This window comes from Tachypleus tridentatus, chromosome 13, assembly GCF_004210375.1.
Source record: "Tachypleus tridentatus isolate NWPU-2018 chromosome 13, ASM421037v1, whole genome shotgun sequence".
In the NCBI taxonomy this organism is placed as follows: domain Eukaryota; kingdom Metazoa; phylum Arthropoda; class Merostomata; order Xiphosura; family Limulidae; genus Tachypleus; species Tachypleus tridentatus.
In genome coordinates, this window is record NC_134837.1 from 48,215,111 (window position 1) to 48,237,840 (window position 22,730).

Consider the following 22,730-nt stretch of genomic DNA (forward strand, 5'->3'; position numbering starts at 1 on the left):
ACAGTTCCTTCAGAATCCTTCTTTTGTCAGTTCGTCTTTCGATCGCACTTTCCAAATCAACCCGAATAGTGTAGTGCGACTCGCATATCGGGCGTGTCGACAACGACGACAACAGAGATTGAGTGAGCCCATTAACAACCCAAGTCTGACGAACGTCACTCCATCAGTGATACCACCTCTGCGGATGCTTCCGGTCCGCTGACATGGTTCAAGTCTTTACTCTAAAAAAACTTACAAGATTTAGATCCACGTGTCTTTAAGTAACATGCATCCAGTTTAGTATAAATAGAACCAAGAGTGACCTGTCGCATCTCCTGCGGTTTTTTGTTGGGTTTTTTTTTCAAATAATATACTAAGATGTATAAAAAAAATAAACGACAAGCCCATCAAAAGCTGGAGGCACGCGGAAGACGACAAAAAGAACACACAGCTCCGCGCTTCCTGTAATACTTAAATATACAGATGCTCTTCATGATGCTTTTAATGTGTTTTTAAATTTTGAAATTTTGGCCTCTACATTCGATCACAATTCGGGCCTCCAAGTTATTGAAAATCATTTCTGAAGAAAGTGAGCATTTCAGTATCGATTTATCTTTGTTGATTTCATGTTTGAGGTTTGTTGCGCAATGCTTACATTATTGATTGACAAACTTGATACCTTTTACACTAGGCGGTTTTTCTAGCACTTGTATTAAACAACATTCTGCTCTATAACAGACAAACTGAGGTACCCACCCACGTCCTTTGTCTGTGTTATGAATTTAAACAAATGTGTGAATGGATGCTATGATAAATAACAAAAAAATATATTAACTTTCACACAGTTTATATTATGATATATTATTACAGTATTCGTTATAACTTGCAAAAAGTTTTGTATATTAACAACTCAATATGTGAATACTTAAAACGTGGTAGACACTGTGCGATGGTCAGGGTGACTTTGTAGGAAGGCATGGTGGTCAGAGTAGTAGCAGTAAGGGTGCTTTCTGTTACATGGTGGCCAGAGTAGTAGCTTTAAGGGTGCTTTCTGTTACCTGCTTTCAACACACATTTTTTTGCTTCCAAAAACCAGTTAAGTAAACAGGAGTTTGAAGAATAACAGAAGAGTTATTGGAGAGAATTATTTATTAAGCAGGATACTTTTTTGTTGTTTAAATATCTTAGCTAGATATGTGTGATAAAAAGACAAGCAAGACTACCGGTAAGACTCACAAGTCCTTTTATTGTCTGGTTTCTTTGTTTTTCGCGATAAGTTCGAATTTACATTCGGCGCCTATTGATCGACTAAGCGACTTTGTTCTTTTTAGGCCTACATAAAGCATTTGGCATGGACCTTCAAAGGGCTTGTGCCCGTTTTTCTTTTTTTTGCGTTCTTAATGGCAAAAACTGCATTCTACATAAAAAAAAGTCATTCTAGTTTATTTAAAAAAATATTCTGTGAGTATTTTAAAGTGGGATTGTTAACTTTCTACACTTGTATATACTTTGTATAGTCATAGCTTCTAGAGCTATTTAAAACGCATGTAAACTCTGAATAAAATATTATTATAACGTACAAATACATACTAGGGCGAAAAACTTTGCACACTTTTATATGCGTCTTCACTAGTTCACTGGGTAATATTTAAAATTTTGTTATACAAAAATATCAAATGAGCTCAAACGATAAATTTGATATGGTTTGTTATTCGAGGAAATGTGTTAATCATCAGCCCGTTCGTCGCACAGAAGTCACTGCTTTTGTCCAGATATTGCAGATTTTTATCAAAAATAATCCTTTATCAATTGACCTACGGCCCAACATGGCCAGGTGGTCAGGATGCTCGATTCGTAATCTGAAAGTCGCGAGTTCGAATCCACTTCAAACTAAACATGCTTCCCCTTTCAACTGTGGGGTCGTTATGTGACGATCAATTCCACTGTTCTATGGTAAAAGCGTAGTTCAAGAGTTGGCGGTGGGTGGTGATGACTAGCTGCCTTAATTCTAGCCTTACATTACTAAATTAGGGGCATCTAGCATTGATAGCCCTCGTGTAGCTTTCCGCGCGAAATTCCAAAAACAAACACTAAGCGGAACCTTTATCGGGTAACAGTGTAGTGAGCTACAAAACTTCGTTCAACTGTATAATTCTACGTAAGTCCAAAATTACTTTTAACCGTTATTCTAGTGAATTTAATACTGGCCTTATTTTTCACCCTATATTGTGAAATAAAATTATTATAACGTTTTGACTAATTTCAAATCGAAATATTAACTACGAGTGTCTGTGTTTGGTAACCTGATTTGTGGCAATGAAATTCTATTTATTTATTTTTCCATTAAACATTTGGCAATTTTTGACCGTGATTGCAGAAGCATGCATTGTTGTACTGACACCCAAGTGTATTGGCATGAAACCACCTATAACATTACTGTCTCTGTATTATTGGTTAGACTCTTTAAATTTGTTTGGTCAGCCTTACAAGTCATAACTGCATTGTTCAAAATTGGGTTAAAATTTGACCTTAAAAACGTCAATTTGATGTAACTTCAAGATAAAACTTTGTAATGATTGTGCTACGTCTTTTCGTTCATGACGTTTTTTTTAAAAAAATGGTGAATAAAAATTACCGAGTGAACTACGCAAAAGTAGGTGGTATTTCAATTTTTCTCCTGCGATAGGCCTGGCATGGCCAAGCGCGTGAGGCGTGCGACTCGTAATCCGAGGGTCGCGGGTTCGCGCCCGCGTCGCGCTAAACATGCTCGCCCTCTCAGCCGTGGGGGCGTTACAATGTGACCGTCAATCACACTATTCGTTGGTAAAAGAGTAGCCCAAGAGTTGGCGGTGGGTGGTGATGACTAACTGCCTTCCCTCTAGTCTTACGCTGCTAAATTAGGGACGGCTAGCACAGATAGCCCTCGAGTAGCTTTGTGCGAAATTCCAAAACAAACAAACAAAACTCCTGCGATAATTCAAATTTAGATTTGGGAGACTTTATTATCTTTCCAGTTTGTGTTCAGTATCTATACCTATAAATGTAAACCTTCGTAAAAATTCGTTAAGTATAAAAGCTGTTCAAACTCCTTATTGGCTTCTTTTTTTTCATTTTTGTTTTGAACGTGAAAATGTACATTTTTAATCAAGATATGCAAAAATTCATCCTCTGGGAGATAACAAAGTTATTTTAGCATATAAACCACTTGATATAGTAGATACAATGTGGTTGCATATTACTGTCTTTTTACTTATAAATGTATACTCCACTTCTTTTATTCGTTGGTAAAAATAAACTTCGATGACTTTTATGTGATTATATTATATCCAGCACAGCCTTTAAAGAGGGGATAACTTTCACCTTTGTTCCACAACATGACGCTTCTGAATATAAGCGTGTGAAAGCGAGCGACATAGAATGACGCACGTTTGCTAAACAAGTTTATCCTGTTTTGTTTTCTTTTTCGTTTGTTCGCTTTACAACAAAGCCACATTTAGCTATGTGCAGTATCCACCACGGGTATCAAAACCTGGTTTTAACGTTTTAAGCCACTGGGGGCAATATTTCTCCTATGCTTACATGTGTATGTGATTAAGTCTTTTTACTGCCTTGTCTCCACTTAACTTAGACATTGACATGGACAACTTCAAAAACTTCTTTGTGTCCAGTACAATGGTAAAATATTTCTTAGAGCTAAAAGAACCAGTTAGGCGCTAGAGAACTATAGTAATCATACGTCTTTATTTTTAAATATTTCGTTAACTCAACAAGAGGCCTGGTATAACCAGGTGGGTTAAGGCGTTCGACTCGTAATTCGAGGGTCGCGGGTTCGAATCCCGCCGCACCAAACATGCTCGCCCTTTCAGTCGTGGGGGCGCTATAATGTAACGGTCAATACCACTATTCGTTGGTAAAAGAGTATCCCAAGAGTTGGCGGTGGGTGGTGATGACTAGGTGTCTTACACTGTTAAATTAGGGACGGCTAGCGCAGATGCCCCTTGAGTAGCTTTGCGCGAAATTCAAAAACAATTAACTCAACAAGAATAATATAAAGGTCTTGGTGATTAGATATGTTTTGTTTTTTTAAGAAGACAAAACAAACTTACCACGAATTGGAATATCTGTGTTTGAGTTACGAAACTAAAATATAGCCTGTTATAAAAGTCACTCTTTTACCTTTTTGCTGATATGAACACACTTTTGGAATATATTTTAAATATATTGAAAATTAGATTAGATTGATTTTTAAGACTTTCCTCTAAAAAGATGAACTAAAATGTCGCTTATTTAGTTCTTGGTTTTGTTCTTAGAACTTTCTCCGAGAGGAAATGTAACCAAACTGATTATGTCGATAATATTTTCTTCCTGATCCTGCTTGAAGTAATTATTTCATCCTCTACTCATCTATTTCGCTAAAAGTGGTGGAAAATGCAACACAAATGAAAAGTTAGTGTACGGTGATAAAATATTGATTTGAAGCTGTCATCTGCTTTCGTAAGAAAAACCACAGACCTAGAATTCATAACGATGCCACTAATAGAGGCTAAAAGATGCAGGGGTGGAAAGAGGAAAATTTCGGCGTCGTGTTGTTAGTGCTCTCTGTCACACGATGATGGATGGGACAACTGTGAGATCCGTTCCTTCATCCAGCTGAGAATACAACAACACCGGCTTCTGCACAAGGAACCTTTTGTCGAACCGAAACTCAACTTCGTCTTTCTTTGCAAGGTTGTAGCTTACAACGTATAAAAGTGTGTTTCCCTCGCGAAATAAACTACGCTTTATTAAGAAGCCCCACTTTATGGTGCTCCTGTTAAACTTTAGTTTATCGAAATACTCGCCAACCCCCTTGAGTTCGCTTGAGCCACTAATCTCATAATCTTTCATATACACTGTCAACCTTCTTTACTGAAATTTGTTAAGGAATCGGTATTCATTTTATAACTAGAAAAAGGCAGACATCGGTTTCGAATTGGCTGAACGCGACCCAGTGGTAAGCATGCCAGGCTGTAATTTTGAGGTTCCGTGGTTCATGTCCCGTTAATGCAAAAGAAAATCGCGTTCCGATCTTTTGAAACGTTGATGCGCTGTAAAGGTGACGGTTAAAATCAACTGTTTGGCTTGATAACAGTAGCCAAAGAGTTAGCGGTGGATGTTATCAACTAGCTGCCTTACTTCTAGTCTATCATTTCAAAATTAGGAATGACGAGCACAGTTAACCCTCCTGTAGTCTTACGCGAAATCCAACAAAAAAAAATCAGTTTCGAATACGTGCTTTCAGTTTTCAATTACTCTTCGTTTATCAAAATTTCATCTCCACTTGTTATGCCCAATGGTATAATAGCATAACTTGTGTTATTTCGCTGAAATTTCTTGTTCGTTAATTCTGAGAACTTATGAGTGAAAGCAAATAATATTTTATCATATGTCAGCCACACTAAATCTGTCGTATACAATGCCAACAAGGTCTATTCAACAATACTATGGCTCATCAGGTCGTCTGTGTACTGAATAATTGGTTTTGATTTCTGCCTGTAATGTTATTGTAACTTGAATGTATTTCGTAACAGCTTTTCTGAAATGCAGAATTTTTTTGTAAAGGTACTTATAGGAATAATTATTTTTATACGTTTTCTATGCAATATATAATATATCCTTTAACCACTTTATTCCTGAACAAACCTACTTTCGTGTAGTTTTATTTAATATAGCTGTAAATTCATATCATTTAAACAATTTCTACACGACGTTTATGCAGAGGTTTTAATCCATGTCCAGCCAGTCAGTATCACTTAGATTATTTTTGTTATAACAAATTATGTGGAGTAAGTGATGGTGAACATGAACCTTGATGAACCTCTTACAAAGTTTCATTCATTTTTAGGCTTATCAGTAAGTGTGTGATAATAGCCAAGCACAAAGTGCAAGAGTGAGTTAGCCACTTGACTTGTCAATTTTTAGAACTGGAAACTGTTGCAATGTATAAGACATTATGCTTCCACGCCTGCATTTTCCTTTCCCACGTTTCGTTGCATAATCTTAGTGTAATGCCGACAGCCACTTCACAGTTTCTCAAGATAACATCAAGAAGTGTTTGAAGCTGTAATGTAAGTGCTGTGTAACTTGTGGTTGTTGGAATGCGTTGTGTTGATTATATTTTTCAATTAATAAGGATTAAGAGGTATAAAAAAACCGCAAATTTTGTATTGAGGAACTCTTTTAAGGTCCTTATAACAGCAAATTTTAGCAATTTTCATTCATTTTAATTAATAACGACAGATAACTCACAGAAATTTTCCTCAGAACTTTTTAGTTGTTCTTTCACTTCAAAATATTTCCTTATACTTCTATTCAAATTAATACGCGCTTAATTTTTGTTCACATATTCTTAAGTGTTGGCTTTCTTGAGTTGGTTTCCGTTTTGTTTTCTTGTGTAAAACAGTTTTTTTTCTTGCGAGGATTCCGAAATCAAGTCAGGTTTACTCAAGTGACAATATATTTCTTTTAGTTTTAAATCAGCTTCAAGGCTCTTGTATGTTTTATTTAACTTCTGTTTCCTAACAGTCAGACCACTATAGCTATCCTCTAATTGTGAGACCAGTATAGTTGTATACTAACAATCAGACCAGTTTATTAAAACTGTAGGTGTTGCATTGTCTGACAGACGTGCTGGGCAGTAAAATGTATAAACGTTTGTTCTATCATTCAGAACTACAACAGATTTGATTTAGATCCACATGCGTTTGTTGTCAAAACTAGCACAAAATAAATAGTTCAGTAGTTAACGTCATGTTTGTTTGTTTATTTTGAATTTCGCGCAGAATTATACGAGGGCTATCTGCGCTAGCCGTTCATAATTTTGCAGTGTAAGACTAGAGGGAAGGCAGCTAGTCATCAGTGTGATTGACCGTAACATTATAACGCCCCCACGGCTGAAAGGGCGAGCATGTTTGGTGTGACGGGGATTCGAACCCGTGACCCTCAGATTGCAAGTCGAGTGCCTTAACCACTTGGCCATGCCGGACTCTACTTCTAGGTTCTACATAACTATCAACACAGGTATTTATTAACTGATACCTTTTAATTTGCTAAACCTTTGAGTTAATTTTATAGTTTCGTTAGACACTGTTTTTTTCTAGAAACTAAATGAGCTGTGAAGATTCACTTCCCTGATTTGTCAGAAAAAGGCGTGAAGACTTCATTCCCTATCTTTAAGAAAACCAGATACTGTTCCGATATAATACGACAATCTACTGGTTTTGTTTAAACGTATGTTCTATCCTGTTGTTGAACTTACAGAGGTGTTGTTGTTCTACTGGAATATGCCACTGATTAAACGTCCTTTAGAAGGATTTCCTATCCTTCTCTGACATATAGCTGCTCTGATATTGGAATATTTCACTGGAAGAACTTTGTGTAATAGCATTTCCTATCCTGTTCTGGTACCTAGCTGCTATGATATTGGAATATTTAACTGGAAATGCTGGTGAAGCTTTGTTTTACAATATTAGCGCAAAGACCTAATTCTCCTGATACTGGAATATATATGTCACTTTTGGAGATAATATGGTTTCCAAAAATAGTATTACACTTTAATTCAAAGCTTATATGGGGTATTTTTTGTTGTTTTTATAGTAGTTTATTAAACTGGGCGCTTTTATCACCTATAGTTTTTTGGTTTGTTTTTACATTGTCTAGTGGATCAAAACTTACAAGTATCAGATCTCTATAGTATAGAAACCTGTGAGTAATAGTTAATAACTGTAAATGTACTTCTAGTTCTTTCTTTGTTTTCAAAACATAAGGCGTGATCTTTCCTATTTACTGAAATATTGTTTAACAAATGTATTACGTTGTAATGTATTACATTGAGGGTTTCTCGCGTGATTAGATATACCGTGACAAAAAAGGGTTAGAGACTTAATTTGACACATTGATTATACCATTTCATATACTTGTGATCTTCACATTTCATTCCATCCATTTTTATGAAACAGGAGTTTAAAACGTGCAAAATAATGCTTTTTTTACACTTCAGGTATATTGTGGATATTTCAAAACTGTTCGTGTGTTTATTTGGAATTAAACACTGGTTGAAATCTTCCTTATATCGAAAGAGATGAAGTGTTAAGTAGGCTTTCTTACTATCTGAATCATATACTTTAGTTCGTAACGCAGCTTAATGTAACTTTCACGTCGTGTACAGTTTACGATTTTGATTGACGTCTTTGATAATTTGATTGGATAAAGTTTTTTGCTGGTCTTAGGAAGGATTTGGTTTTACACCAGTAAAAAAACAAACAAGAAAAACAGACTTCTTATTAAAATACTTATTTTTGGTGTCTTTTGAATTGAAAATCAAAATATGCCAGCCTGAAATTTTAGAAGCAATCTGTCAGATTACTGGCTTTAAGCTGTGGCCATGCGTTCTTATTAAAAAGACCATGCTTGCGTAGTCCTAATGACGTTAACACGCCTGAACAAGCACAGACGGGTATGGTTCACTTGGTAACTGGGTGTTTCTGATTACATCACACTTCTCCCACTCTGAAGGATAGAACTTCGTTTAACAAGTTACATCGAAAAGAATTTAACTAGCGTTGATTAGCAGTTTGAGTTGTACATAATAAGAGCATGAATGCAGCATGTGAAGAAAAGCCTTTACAGGCTGATCTCAGCAGGGAGGCAAACTCGCAGCAGAAGGTTGTTATGGTGTTTAGTGCATTGATGGCTTTTTGTCTCAGACACAGGCTGCATGGGAAACAGACTCCCTCCTAGAGAGTTTATTCTCTTGAGTTTAAGCCTGGTGTTGGCAGCCCATAAAATACTGCACCTTTCCATCCATCATTCTCACTCGCTACTCTCAAGGTTCCAGTTGTGCACTTCTTCACCCAACTTGCCCTTCACGTGCACACACGTAGATATTCTAATGTCACCCACCGAAACAGTATTTCGCAGAACACCTTATAAACTTCAGAGGGCGTTACGGTTTCAGGAGACGAGAATTAATCTAAAGGAAGCTCTCAGTCTTCCTTGAGACGAAACATAACAAGATTCAGAGTAAATCATAGGCTCCAGGGTTACGTTTCTTTCGAACAGTTCCTGTGAAATGAACGTTGATTAAAATGCAAGTTTGGACCTGTAACGGATAAGTGAAACGTTTCAGTTCACACAATTTACGCATGATTTTATTGCTTTACGACATTTCTTAAAGTATAAATTGTGTAACTGAAGAGTTATGCGGCTTGTTGCCTTTTCAAATGCACTAACATACGAAAAAACAAATTTCCATTTCAATATTTTGAATCAAAATTTAAAAGTCTTATTATAATAGTTGTTACAATGAGAGTCGTGTGCAAAAAATAAAAAAAAATATTTCAACAAATTAAAAAAAAAGATATTGGATGGTAGCTTGCGGGCGGATTAACTGTTCACTAAAGCTTAAGTACAGTATGCATAGAAATGTTTATTTTGTATCTTAATGATACAACATTGTTAGCATGAAACACCCAGAAAAAGCAGCAACTAATATTACCTTCAATCAGCTCAAACTTCTTAAACATTTGAACTAATACGAGATTAAGCACTAATAAGTTTATTATAGAGGGAAACCAATTAATTTATAACAGATGAAAACTAGTTAAGTTAAAATGGACACAATGATACAGCAATAAACCATGGAGGAATGTACAAAGTTAGTGATTATGCCAGTAGCTATTTTTCATTTCCTTAATTAAAATCATGTTTATTTTTAAATCGGAAAATAACTAAAACGTAGTTCTTAACCATCCTTTTATCATAATATCAGAATCATGTGACCAAGTTATTTCTGTATGACTGTCTTGATTGTATTGAGTAATATATCTGTGATGTGTAAACATAAAAAAAAGAATATATTAATTTTCCATTAATTATGACAAGACGCTGGATTAAAATGCAACCATGCCAGTGTTTGTTTTTGAATTTCGCGCAAAGCTAGACGAGGGATTTCTGCGCTAGCCGCCCCTAATTTAGCAGTGTAAAACTAGAAATAAAGCAGCTAGTCATCACCACCAACCGCCAACTCTCAGACTACTATTTTACCAACGTAAAGTGGGATTGACCGTAACGCCCCCACGGCGGAAAGGACGAGCATGTTTGGTGTGACAGGGATTCGAGCCAGCGACTCTCCGATTACGAGTCGAGTACCTTAACCACCTGGCCATGCCAGGCCTCCTTGCCAGTGGAAAATGTAACTTACCGCAACAATGTGAGTTTAGATTTAAGAACTTGAAATTGGTAGAGTTAAGAATATGATGTTCGTGCTACGAACTTGCTGGAGTCAAAATTCTAATGCTGCTTGGCTTGTCTAACGCAATAAATATCTTGAAATTAAATAAAATTTCTAAATCTAGACAAATTAGTAAGTTTTCGGGCAAATATCTATAAAATAATACCTATGTTTATTCTATTTGACTAATAGTAATATTTGTATAAATTAGTATCTTACCCACAAAAGAGGAAAGGGTACTAAATACAAGTTGAAAATGACAGCGAGGTTCAACAGATCTCATGAAGCATGTGTATATCTAATTAAAAAAATAGAAGAAAGAAACAACTTTTTTTTTTCAATCCTGAACAGCAGTGTTGATCTTCTCTCTCAGACGCCATGTTTACATTGACCCAGACACCAGTTCGGTGCCATTAGGATGTTATCGTTAATGTCAAGGCGACTTGAAACGCTCCCTACATCAATCAGGCGTCGTGCATCAAATTTTGAGATCACAGTGGTTTTTAATTTGCGATGAAAGAAACTACATATGGGTGAAACTTCTGCGTGGACGTCGGTCGCTATTTGTTTTAACTGTGACAAATTACACCGATCGACCTAGTAATCTAAGATATACCCTCGTTCCTCGTATTACTCGTAACTTTTAAATAATTAAAATGATGAAGGTTTTTTGTTCACGTCAAATAAAAGAGTAAAAGACGTGTATCCTGGTATTTAAAAAGTATGTTGGTAAGACAGTAAGTGGGGAAATGGAAATGAAAGAAAAAGTGTGAGGTTAATGTCGAAGTAAATCATATACTTGAATAAGGGAAGAGAAGTTATTATTTTTAGGTACATTCGCTGTCTTTTTAAAATAAAAGCATTAGAAGATTAACGTTACCCAGAACGAATGAAACGATGGAGGTGAACAACTTACATTACAATTAACTTTACTGATGCTATGCTAACACTTAAACAAATTCCATTCAAAATATTTAGTAACAACATGCCTATAATTTTGTTTTAGTCAAAATATGTAACATTTAATAATCAGTTGTTCTTCTACAGTAGTTTTTCTTTCCATTTGCTTAAAGACGTTAAAGATATACGCAGTAGACTTTACTCCATTATTCGGTGATAGCAGGTTGCTATGTAAAACGTGTAGCAGATTCACTGTTATACATTTATTTTATACCTTCGCTTGTTTCTGTATAGTTTTCTTTATTGTCTGTGACGTATATTCTTAACTGTGTATTGGTTCCGCCTGTTTTCGAAATTTGTAAAAGATTCTTGAGCGTAAGAATCGACAATGTACTAGGTGTGTATGTAATACTAGTGATTGACAGTATTGTTGCCAAGTGAACTTTGGTGAACTTTCTAGAGTCTCGCGAGATTCGTATAAAAAGCAATACACCAAGAGAAAATAATATTTATCATTGGATAGCTACAGTTAGGTTGCTATAGGCCTCGGAAGCTGTAATTGTTATAAACGTTATTAATCTGAAAACTAGAAAATTGGACAAGGAACGTTTATAGGTTTAGAACTTTACAATCTGTTCAACTTCAGTGAATTAACTTCAGGCGTTATTATTTCTACGAGGATATTGAATATATACGCCGGAAAAAAAATCATCTTGTAATGTGATGCCAGTCTAGCTTGCTAGTTTAAACGATGTGTGACAGTGTCAACTCAGAATTAATTTGCTCGTTGTGGGCTTGGATCGTCGATAAAATACTCAGTTCTAGATCAAATATAAGACTCAATACTGTTTGTAAGTTTGTAAAACTCTCGTCTGTAAACCATCATATGTGATATGTATTTGTGATAACCGTTATTATAAAATATATCATTTTTTGTGCATATTAAAATATATTTGTGTTAACAAAGAAAATTATGTATATCAGTCTTGTTGGCAAATATCATAAATTTAATATATGTTAACATTTAATTAACTTCTAATTTCAAATTTCCGGTTATTTGAAATAATAATACGTAACGTACGTAATATAATAAATTCGTCCGAGATAAAGTATAAATATAAACGTAATTAAAATACTAAATGGCATTACATAGTACTGTTTTTAGCTTTTAAATAATATAACTATGCTAGGGGGAGAATTTGCGGGGCCGGCATACCCAAATGGTTAAAGCACACGACTCGTAATCCGAGGGTCGTGGTTTCGAATCCACGTCGCCCCAAACATGTTCGCCCTTTCAGCCGTGAGGGCATCATAATCTGACGATTAATCCAATTATTCGTTATTAAAAGAGTAGCCCAAGAATTGGCGGTTGGTGGTGATGACAAGCTGTTTTCCGTCTAGTCTTACATTGCTAAATTAGGGACGGTTAGCGCAGATAGCCCTCATGTAGTTTTGCGCGAAGTTCATAACACACCAAACTGAGTTTTTGTTATGAAACATGTCCACTACAGTTTCAGCACATAACGGAAATGCTACCTAAGTATAAACTTGTGAATCTTGGACTCTCAAAAAATCAGAATTTATACGTAACGTACCGTGATTTTAGTACGAAAGGTAACATTAGTTTATAATAGGAGAAATTAAGAGCTTTTGTAAAAAAAAAAAAAAAAAAAAAAGTATTATATATTTTGTCAAGTGGCGCCTGCCCCCCAGTAGCACAGATAGAAACCTGGTTTCGATACTCATGGTGGGCAGAGCACAGATGGCCCATTATGTGGCTTCGTACTTCAAAAACAAACAAACAAGTGGTGCCATGAGCGGGCAGAAGAAAACAGTTCTGGTTAAAGCATTTTTGACTTTTCTCTTTCTAAAGTTTCCAAATAATTTTATCAGACCTTATTCTATATTTTGTATACATGTATTCGAAGAAAATCATGTATGTGAGCTCTAGTGAAGTACTTTATGGATTTACTTTAAAATCTCATTGCTTTAGAGATTTCGTTAACGAAATTTTCTTTCGGTCCACATGTATTAAGGTCTGCTTCCATTACTTCGTTCACTCTTTGGAGTGTGACGTAAACTGAGAGCTCATTCGTGCCTTTTATCCTAATAAACATTTTGCTAAGAATAAATCACGATTTCTTACGCTGGCTTATAGGTCGGCTTGAATGATATAACATTAAATTATGGGAACTGATCCCATTATTTGGACACAACCAAGATTAACCTATTATATAGCTTTGGACCTTAAAACAAACAAATGTTTGATATCTTAAAATAGGGTTTTATATTTATTTGGAAACAACATAGTGTATTGGTATTCTACTTAAAATTCAAATTTATCATCTGAAAAGAGCGATAGCGACATTAACAAGTGGTCCATGAATATCTTGGCTAATTCTTTGACAATTAAAATACCCTTGAGTTAAAACGTTTTCCTCTTGCTGACACGGATAATAGTTAGTAATATATTTGTTTCAGAGTTTGCTTATAAAAACATATTTCTGTTATTACTTACCCATCTAGATTTATAGAGCTTGAGGTTTCTTCTTCTTTGCAATACGTCCTATGAATTGTAGCTAACGGAGCCATTTACGTCTTTAGTTATAGAAAACAACTTGATATATAAATCTTGTTTCATGTCATAGTTGACACCACAGAAGCCGATAGATCGAGTTAAAAACTAGACAACCTAAACCCTTTGCCATTCGACAGAGCGCACTTGCTGCCTGAGGGCAAATTGTGCTACTGAATAAAAAAGATATGTATAAGTTAAACTTGTAGTCGTTCTTCCATGAATTTGTTTATTTACATACTTCAGAAATGAAATTTATTGCTTGGAAGTTATCCAAGAAACCAGCAAAGCCTTCTTCCAGTTGACAAAATTTCTATCCAACCAATTAAAGTATACAGGATTTTAGCTACAAAATATCACGCAGACACCTCTCTATTTACGCTGACATATAAAGGCAGAAGAGTTTCACACAAGAACTCTAAACGCTTTTCTGTGTACTGTGATGGACTACAAAAATGACATTGCATGCAAATATTCATCATCTGAGAAATAAACCATGTAAGAGTTTTACCATTTACAAATATGCTGCTGTTCTGAAAACTTAGAAAAGAATCTCATCAATCTGATGAGATCGACTGTCGTTACAAAGGCTATAAAGTGTTGGCAAAGAGAACAGTAACAAGAGTAGTCAAACCCCGCACGTTTGACTTGGTTGGATCAGCATTACTACAAAACAGAGTACTCCAGCGATCCTAGTGTTACACAGAGCAACTACTACCATATTACACCCATTATATTAGTACTTGAGAGACATGACAGAGAAATAGTGAATTAGTAATCCCATATACCAGTAAGTTGAGAAAAGATGTGGATGAGAATGTTCACTGGAAACATCAAAGTAATGAGCAGGTGCGAGTCCGGACAACTGAAGTAAAATTAAACACAATGAAAACTGGAAACATCAAAGTAATGAGCAGGTGCGAGTCCGGACAACTGAAGTAAAATTAAACACAATGAAAACTGGAAACATCAAAGTAATGAGCAGGTGCGAGTCCGGACAACTGAAGTAAAATTAAACACAATGAAAACTGGAAACATCAAAGTAATGAGCAGTGCGAGTCCGGACAACTGATGTAAAATTAAACACAATAAAAACTGGAAACAGGATGAAAATGTCAAGATTAATCAACACACCTTAAGTTATGGAATAAATGTATGGGCAGAGACTGACACTTATCATAGCAACGGATAGCTCGTTCAGAAAAATGTGACTGCATGTGCAGGAGTCATGCAGAAAGGTGTGCATCTAGTGTTTGATTGATCATATGCCAAAACTCGATAAATCCAGTTCATTCAAAGAGAAGTGAGACACACGACGGCACACTTGACTGGTTGGCCAGTAACATTAAAGATCATGTCAGGATCGTATTTCTGACAGATCCCCTAACATTATTACTAGATTAAAAACAGGTTTTGTCCAACGAACATGGATAAAACTCAGAAGAAACTTGAAGGCTCCTTTTACGTCTGCCTATATTCCAAGTCACAGCAGGATAGTGGGTAACTGATAAGGCGCACCCTACTGGCAACCTGATGAAATCTCGGAATGATGGCATCAGTGAAATAACATCTAGATTAAGGAAACGGGACATTATTGAGCAGAGGTCACACTTGTCAACCAAAAGACTGAAGAAAAAGGGTGGAAGTATGGAAGTGAAACTAGGTAGAAAGGAAAGTGACGTTAGTGTGAAACTATATGGAAAGGACGAGCGCTATTAAAGTCAAATCGAATTGAGCATAGTTACCAGCAAATCCTTGAAGATTACTTGAAGAAGGAAAACCTGTGTCAATGCCGTTGTCACAATCTTCAAGCGTATAATAGTGGCAGAAACAACAGGGTTAAATTAATCTTACTTACATTGAGTATCTAGTGTATATTTATACATTTAGAATGATATATAGTAATCAATGATAATGAGGTAGAAAGTAAAAGTGGTTCCCATTGGCTGGTTTTCATTCTATGGTCAGTGGCTCGGAACGAGAGATGGCGCCACGCTACTCAGATTAGTCGCAGTCTGTTTGTTTGTTTGTAGTTAAGCGCAAAGCCACACAATGGGCTATCTGTGCTCTGCCCGCCATGAGTATCGAAGCACGGTTTCTAGCTCGTTAAGTCCGCAGACATGCCGCTGTGCCACTGGGGTCCCTTGGATTAGTAACAGACAACAGTGCTGCAACAGAATTCCATTATCGAAGGGAGAAAAGCATGTACTTTGACAGCTGCTAAACTCTTCTAGCATGTAAATAATAATAATTTTTTATTTATTTAATTTTCAACATAAAAAAAATTTAAAATCGCGAAATTTAATTTTGGTTGATTTCAGCATTCTCCGAACGAAAAAAAAAATGGTGTTTGTGAATTTCCTGACACTTATAGCAAATTTCAACCTTTAATCTTCGATAATACAAGTTTTATTTTATGGATTTTAGTTAACCACTGTTTCGCATACTTGGTTGTCTTGATGCTGTGTAAATCGCCCATTTTTAAGTTTTGGAAGAACCTAGTTATCTAAACATGCAATAAAAGCTCGTTTATTACTATTTTCATTTTGTTTCTGGTTTTTTTAAGCTGCACGAGGGTTTTCTGCGCTAGCCGTCCCTAATTTAGCAGTGTAAAACTAGAAAGAAGGCAGCTAGTCATCATTACCACCCGCCAACGTTTAGGCTACTCTTTTTCTAACGAATACTGGGATTGACAGAAACGTTATAACGTTTCCCCACGGCTGAAAGGGTGAACATGTTTGGTGCGACGGGGATTCGAACCCGCGACCCTCAGATTACGAATCGAACTCCTTAACCGACCTGGCCATGCCGGGTGTAGCGATCAGAATTAATAAATAAAAGCATACTTTGGTGATATGTTGCTAAAAGAAAATGCCTGCAAACAACATCCGCATAATTTTGTTTAATCTCCACAGCATCTTCAATGCTATAATCTTTATAATCTATAAGAATAATAAATTAAAACCAGTAAAGAAAAATAATCGCTCAAATAGCCAACGACAGTAAATACATTTTCAAATCATTATCCTGAAGTCATTGAAGTATCTTTGTCCCCTTTTTCATTCTATTAAATACCCCTTGGAGCCCTATTCACTTTCCTCACTTTAAATCACTTTCCAAATACTTTTAATCTGTATAAAATAAGACTTGAAGAGAACCAAGGTAAAAATCATATTCTTCCAAAAAAATACATCATTTCACCTTCAATTCAATAGCTCCTAATCTTCAAATTACCAAACCCGATCAATTATTACAATAATACAAGTCATTGGGCTTGATCTATGAAATTGGAGTGCGAAAGGAAAATAAATGTTTGTTGCTGTTTTTTTCTTTTGTGAAATATCTGCCTAAGAATTGTTAGGCTTAGATCACTTTGCACTCGACTGTAACTATTTCAATGGGTAAAGAAAAACACTGAAAAGACTATATATATAATTCGTTTTAAATCAGGTTTAAACTTATAATAGATTAAATGAAACGTTTTGATTAAGAGTGAAAAAGGATTGGTTTGCTCGTACGTTTGATATGGTAAAAGTTATTTTTTATACATCGGTGATTAAATACAGTAAAACTGCGCGTAGTGTTTTTCTAATAAAAATAAAGACAAAAAAGGTAGAGTTTTATGAAATGAAAATCTTTATTGGAAAGCTTGACAATAACATAAAAAGGCAAAAATCGGTAATTAAACTTTTTATGATAGTTTCTTGGAAAGTACACTTTAAAAATTAAATCGTTTTGAATTGACAAAACAGAGAAATCATACAAATACTGTTCGAGGGCTCACCGCGCAGATAGTTCATTGTGTAGCTCTGTGTTTAATTACAAACTATTAGGTTGAGGAATAATTCGTGAGCGTTTTTAAATAATTTCATTCAAGTATTACATGCAAGACTATACAATACTTCAATGCATGAACACATTACACCCAAAACATTTATTATGATACGTTATTTCATAGGTATATAGTATGCATTGTTTTAAACGAAATTGCCAGAAATTAAATGCGAAAAGCAGATGGTGTCGAAAATGCTCGATTTTGTCCACTTGACATTCCATTTAATGAGCTGAAAATGAAAGCAAAAATTAAAGACATATGAAAATCAAACACACCATCTATTAGAGCAAAAAATTATCTACCAAATGACATGAAATATTTTGCGAAAGCGTTTCATTTATGAATATTTTTTTTTAACTTGAAAAAATGCTCACGAATTATTCCTCAACCCAATACAACAAAAAAAAAAAAAACATACAAACCACATATAAAAATGTGATATTTTATTTCACAGAAGCTACGTAGTTTGTAAGGTTCATCAAATGTTTTAAACAATTTATTTCTGTTTTTTTTTACTTGTTTCAGTGCAGTTAAACAAATGACATTGCAAATGTGCCGTTAAACAGTCTTGCTATGTACAATCGTGTATGTAAAAATTTCGAGTAGGTTTTTCATTTTTTAATTTTAATTCATAGAAGTTTTTGAAATCGCTGAAAAAATTGTGTTTCTAAAGTGGTTGATCAAAAAACAATTACTTATGATATGTGTTGTAGAATTTTTTAACAGAACAACGAAAGCTTTGAACTTTGATTTAATTGTTTTAATAGTCTGTTTTCGTATTAGAGATGTCATATCGTTCTGTTTTTTGATAAGGTGATCTTAGGTTTATTCGTAGTCTTGGAATAATGACGTTCCAGTAATTGGAATAACTGAAGTAATCTCAAAATGTTTGAAAAATCAGAGTTCTTTATAAAAACACGGAAGACTTCCTACAACCTTTATTTTTTCTCGTATAGCTTAAAGTTAAATAAAAAATTAATTTTTAAATTGTTATTAATTAAACCTTACATTCTTCAAAACTGGACGCTAATATACTTCGAAAAAGTGTCCTGAATGATGAAAAAAACAAATATTAAATTCTTGGTCTCGGTTTTTAAAGAAAAGAATAAAAAGATCACGTGATTAATTGCAACAGCCTCAGGTGCCTTTTTGATTAAAATTAGAATATATATTAAATATAATATTTGACAACGTAGGACACGTACTAATTGGGGAACAACTTCTAATGCCAATTCATATAGTAAGTTCTTACACTAATCACGATTTTCTTCTCTCTATAATTAATTTTACGCAGATTAGAAGTGGTACACGACGATGCTGAAACATTATATCACTGCCATGCCTCGAACCTTCTTCAGTGGACCAAAATTATACAATTCTAAATCTAATTAAGGATGTTCCTTTAAGACATTCCATTAATAATTTATAAATTATTTGCTTAGAAGCGCATTACAGATGAACACGTAAACTTCTCCCTTCTTGAAGTTATAAAAAAATTGGCTTGGGATTTAAATGATTTTTAGAGAAAAAAGTTTGAAATGAACACTTGAATTTGTGAAGGTGAAGTTATTGTACATCACAACTGTGTTGTATGTATCATGTGGGTGAGTTGTGTCATTCTATACTTGGACTATACATCAATCTCTCACTGCGATATTACAACTTTCTTCTCGCTGTATTGGTGACTGTAAATTCAACGTGTAAGTGAGGAGAACAGCTCTGAAAATGATAAAATATTTTTACTCCTCTCATTCGACCACGTTTTATGTTACTTGGACTACTGTAGTTGTGGGCTGATTTCCGAGGCGAGAACCGTCAGCCAAGTTGAATTAAACATTTTTAACACTTTTCGTTGTATTATTTAAAGAAAAAATTACTCATGTGACGTTAGTGTATGTAGGTAGTCGGCAATGTATGGAAGTTACGGAAATGAACGTGTATTCACGCATGGATAACAGCTATTGCCATATTATATCAACAGCTTACAAAAGCAACTGTTTTATTTATTACGTATATCTGTATCACAGCGAACCGAGTACAAGTGAAAAATAAAAGAAGAAAAGAACTGAAGTCTGTCACTTTATAATCTGAGCTCTGCGACAGTTGTTTTATTATACGAGTTGAATTTCAGAAAGCACATATCTACAAAGAGATAACATACACGGGTAAGGAAAACAAGCGACATTGTAACAGTGCGGAAGTTGTGAGTTTTTGTATGGTGGTATTTTGTTACTTTAACTGAAGTATTATACCTGCGCACTTTCTCTTGTCTCTTTCAAGCGAGAATTCTGAGATTAAAAACAAAAACAAAAGTCTTATTTTGTTAGTTTATGGTATAAGAAAGAGCGTACCTAAAACGTTTCATGATCTACACAGTAGACAAACCAAACCACCATAAAATAACACTTTTAATTGTACAACACTAATTATCAACTTAACCTCGACGATGAGTTAATTATAGATGGTTCGTTATTATGTATTACCTTAATAAATATATTAATTTTCCGCTATTTAATGTTAACCTAAACTCAACTCTGTGTTAACTGCACTTAGTTGATTATCTTTATTACTACAGCGCTTTGTTAATTCCACTTTACTCATTGTTGATTTAAACACACACGTTACGTTACTGATTATTATTATAATCTCAACACCATGTTAATTGTATGTGTTGTAGTATTTTTATTGACTCAACACTTGGTTAATTGCATGGCACTCAGTATTAACTTAACCTTAATTAAACGTTACTGATTATTGTTCTAATCTTAATGCTGTATTAATTGTGGGTTATTCATTTGATTCAAATGTAATATATTTTCAACACACAGCTCAGAGTTGCGATATACCAAAATTCATACAAATTATTTACGTTTAAAAGTGACAATGTCGTATGTTCTGTTGGAACTACAACAATCACAGATTTCGAAGTTCATGAAAGAACCTATATTTAAATATATATGTATTGATGTTCATACTGATAATGGTATTTCGCGATAAATCGACCCAAATACCAAGAAATAAACACGTTAAATCATTCTTACTGTCATAGTATTTTTTATAATCCATGGTAATGGTTACATTTAAACATTGCGTTATAACTCAACGGACTTACAACGCTAGTATCTACGGTTCGATTCTCAACGGTGAACGCAGCAGATAGCCTAACGTGGCTTTGCGCTAAAGAAAAACTTTTATTAATTTTTTCAGCCTATTATAAATGGTTTAATACAATAAACTTCGATGTTCTTACCTCGTACTTTTCCTGCATGCAGCAGAAAAAGTATTGTATATTAGAGCGTGGCAGGGAAATATTACTGAGTAATGAAATATGGATCTTAGATACGAATAAACACTCTCCCTGTAACTCCCTGAAAATCTTAAAGGTAACTGATAAGTTTGGAGACAGTTGGTTCAGTGGTTCTCCAATTATAAGCGAGCACACATTCACATACTTTGTTAAATAATGATTTAAATTTTTATCATTATGTATATTTATATATCTCTGTATGTGTTTTTTTTTAATATAAATATATTTCAGGATATTTTCTTCCACAGAATAATTTTGGGATATAAAATGTATTTTATCTTCTTCACTATCCATATGTTTTTGGGTTTTTTTTCAACAACTATTTTCTTTATTTCAAGTTCTTCGTGACGATTTTCGAACTAATCCAAGAGATATTCAGGTGGCCAGAGAATATTCTGCAACATTGGATTGTGCGCCACCTAGAGGTCATCCTGATCCCAAGGTGTCCTGGGAAAAAGATGGCCTTCCAGTCGACAGTGAAAGCGGTCGTATTCGTATAACAGGATCTGGAAATCTAGTGATTGAGGACGTTCGACAGTCTGATGAAGGGAAATACGTTTGTATAGCAGAGAATATGGCGGGCGTTCGAAACTCGTCCCCGGCTTTCTTGTCTGTTCGTGGTAAGACACTGTAATCTTATGTAAGGAGAAATATGGTCAGTGCTTACAACTTCAATGAACTGTAGCATCCATAAGTTAGGCTGGGGGAAAGAAAAAACAAGCTCGGAATCCAAAAACGTTTTTACAAACATAAAGTAGCTATGTTACAAGAACTGTCATGTGCAGAAAATGTGAATGTTGAAAACAATAACAAAAATGTCATAAAAATATCACGATTTGTTTGTAACTCTATCAGGACTTAAAAAGTTGTGTTGAGCATAAGTAAAAGACTTTCTCTTTAAGATGTCGAAAATAATAATGAACCCTATAGTTAAGCATTGAATAGTAGTCGCTAATGGGTTTTTGTTGTTTTTTTCTGTTTTCCATTTCGTACGACGATTGGAGTGTCTTGCAAATCACATAATTAGAAAATTATCATGAATCCTTTTGGCTCGATGAAATTTCTTTACTGAACGATGAAAACTGATTGGTCAAAAATAAACTTTTTTTTTAATTCACCGTGAAGATTTTAATACAGAACTTTTACACGTGGAACTTAGCAACACAAGAGTTGATATATTATCTTCTATTTCGGTGGTTTCAGGCCTTATCTTTTTGAAATCGGTAGTCACCAATCGATGAAAGTGGATATGTGACGCTTCATTAGGCACGAACTGAACAGAAATGTCGCACTGCTACGCGATATTCAGTGATGCTGCCTTAACGTTACAGAAGCGGGTTATTTTCTGGGGATATAAGAGAACATGGTTTATCACGATTTTTTCTTTTGTAGAAGCTTCTTTCAGAATTACAGTTTTCACGTATTTGCAGTTTAGTGGAAGTGTGTTTTTATCATTTCTTAGGTACTGCTCTTAGAACTTTCCCAAAATTTATTTCAGGAAACATAATTCTGGTTAAGATTTGTACCAGAAGTTACATGGATGCCTGATTATATTCTGTTTCGTTTTTTTCTACATTGCATGCTATATAATAAAATAATGATTATATATTTTTATTCGATTAATTTTATTGGTAAAAAATTAGGCACCGTAATACATTAAAACCTTCTTATGTGGGTATTAATTCAAAGCTTTATGTACTCCGAACCTTTATTTGTTTTCTTTTTAAAATGTTTTATAGATATTCTGAGGGTTGAGGGTTCGAATCTCCGTCACACCAAACATGTTTTCCTTTTAGCCGTGTAGGTGTTATAATTATATGGTTACTCCCTCTATTCGTTAGTAAAAGAGTATCTCAAGAGCTTG

General features: G+C 34.7%; 1 protein-coding gene across 20 annotated transcripts in view; it reads left to right on the top strand.

Moving 5' to 3' along the window:
* The window catches only part of LOC143236124 (roundabout homolog 1-like), a 230,007-nt gene that overhangs the window by 140,285 nt on the left and 66,992 nt on the right, over window positions 1–22,730 (top strand). For all 20 annotated transcript variants that reach the window (XM_076474403.1, XM_076474396.1, XM_076474402.1 and 17 more), the window contains exon 3: window positions 21,205–21,486. In XM_076474403.1, coding sequence (XP_076330518.1) covers window positions 21,205–21,486 — 282 coding nt within the window. The remainder of the gene's footprint in view (window positions 1–21,204; window positions 21,487–22,730) is intronic.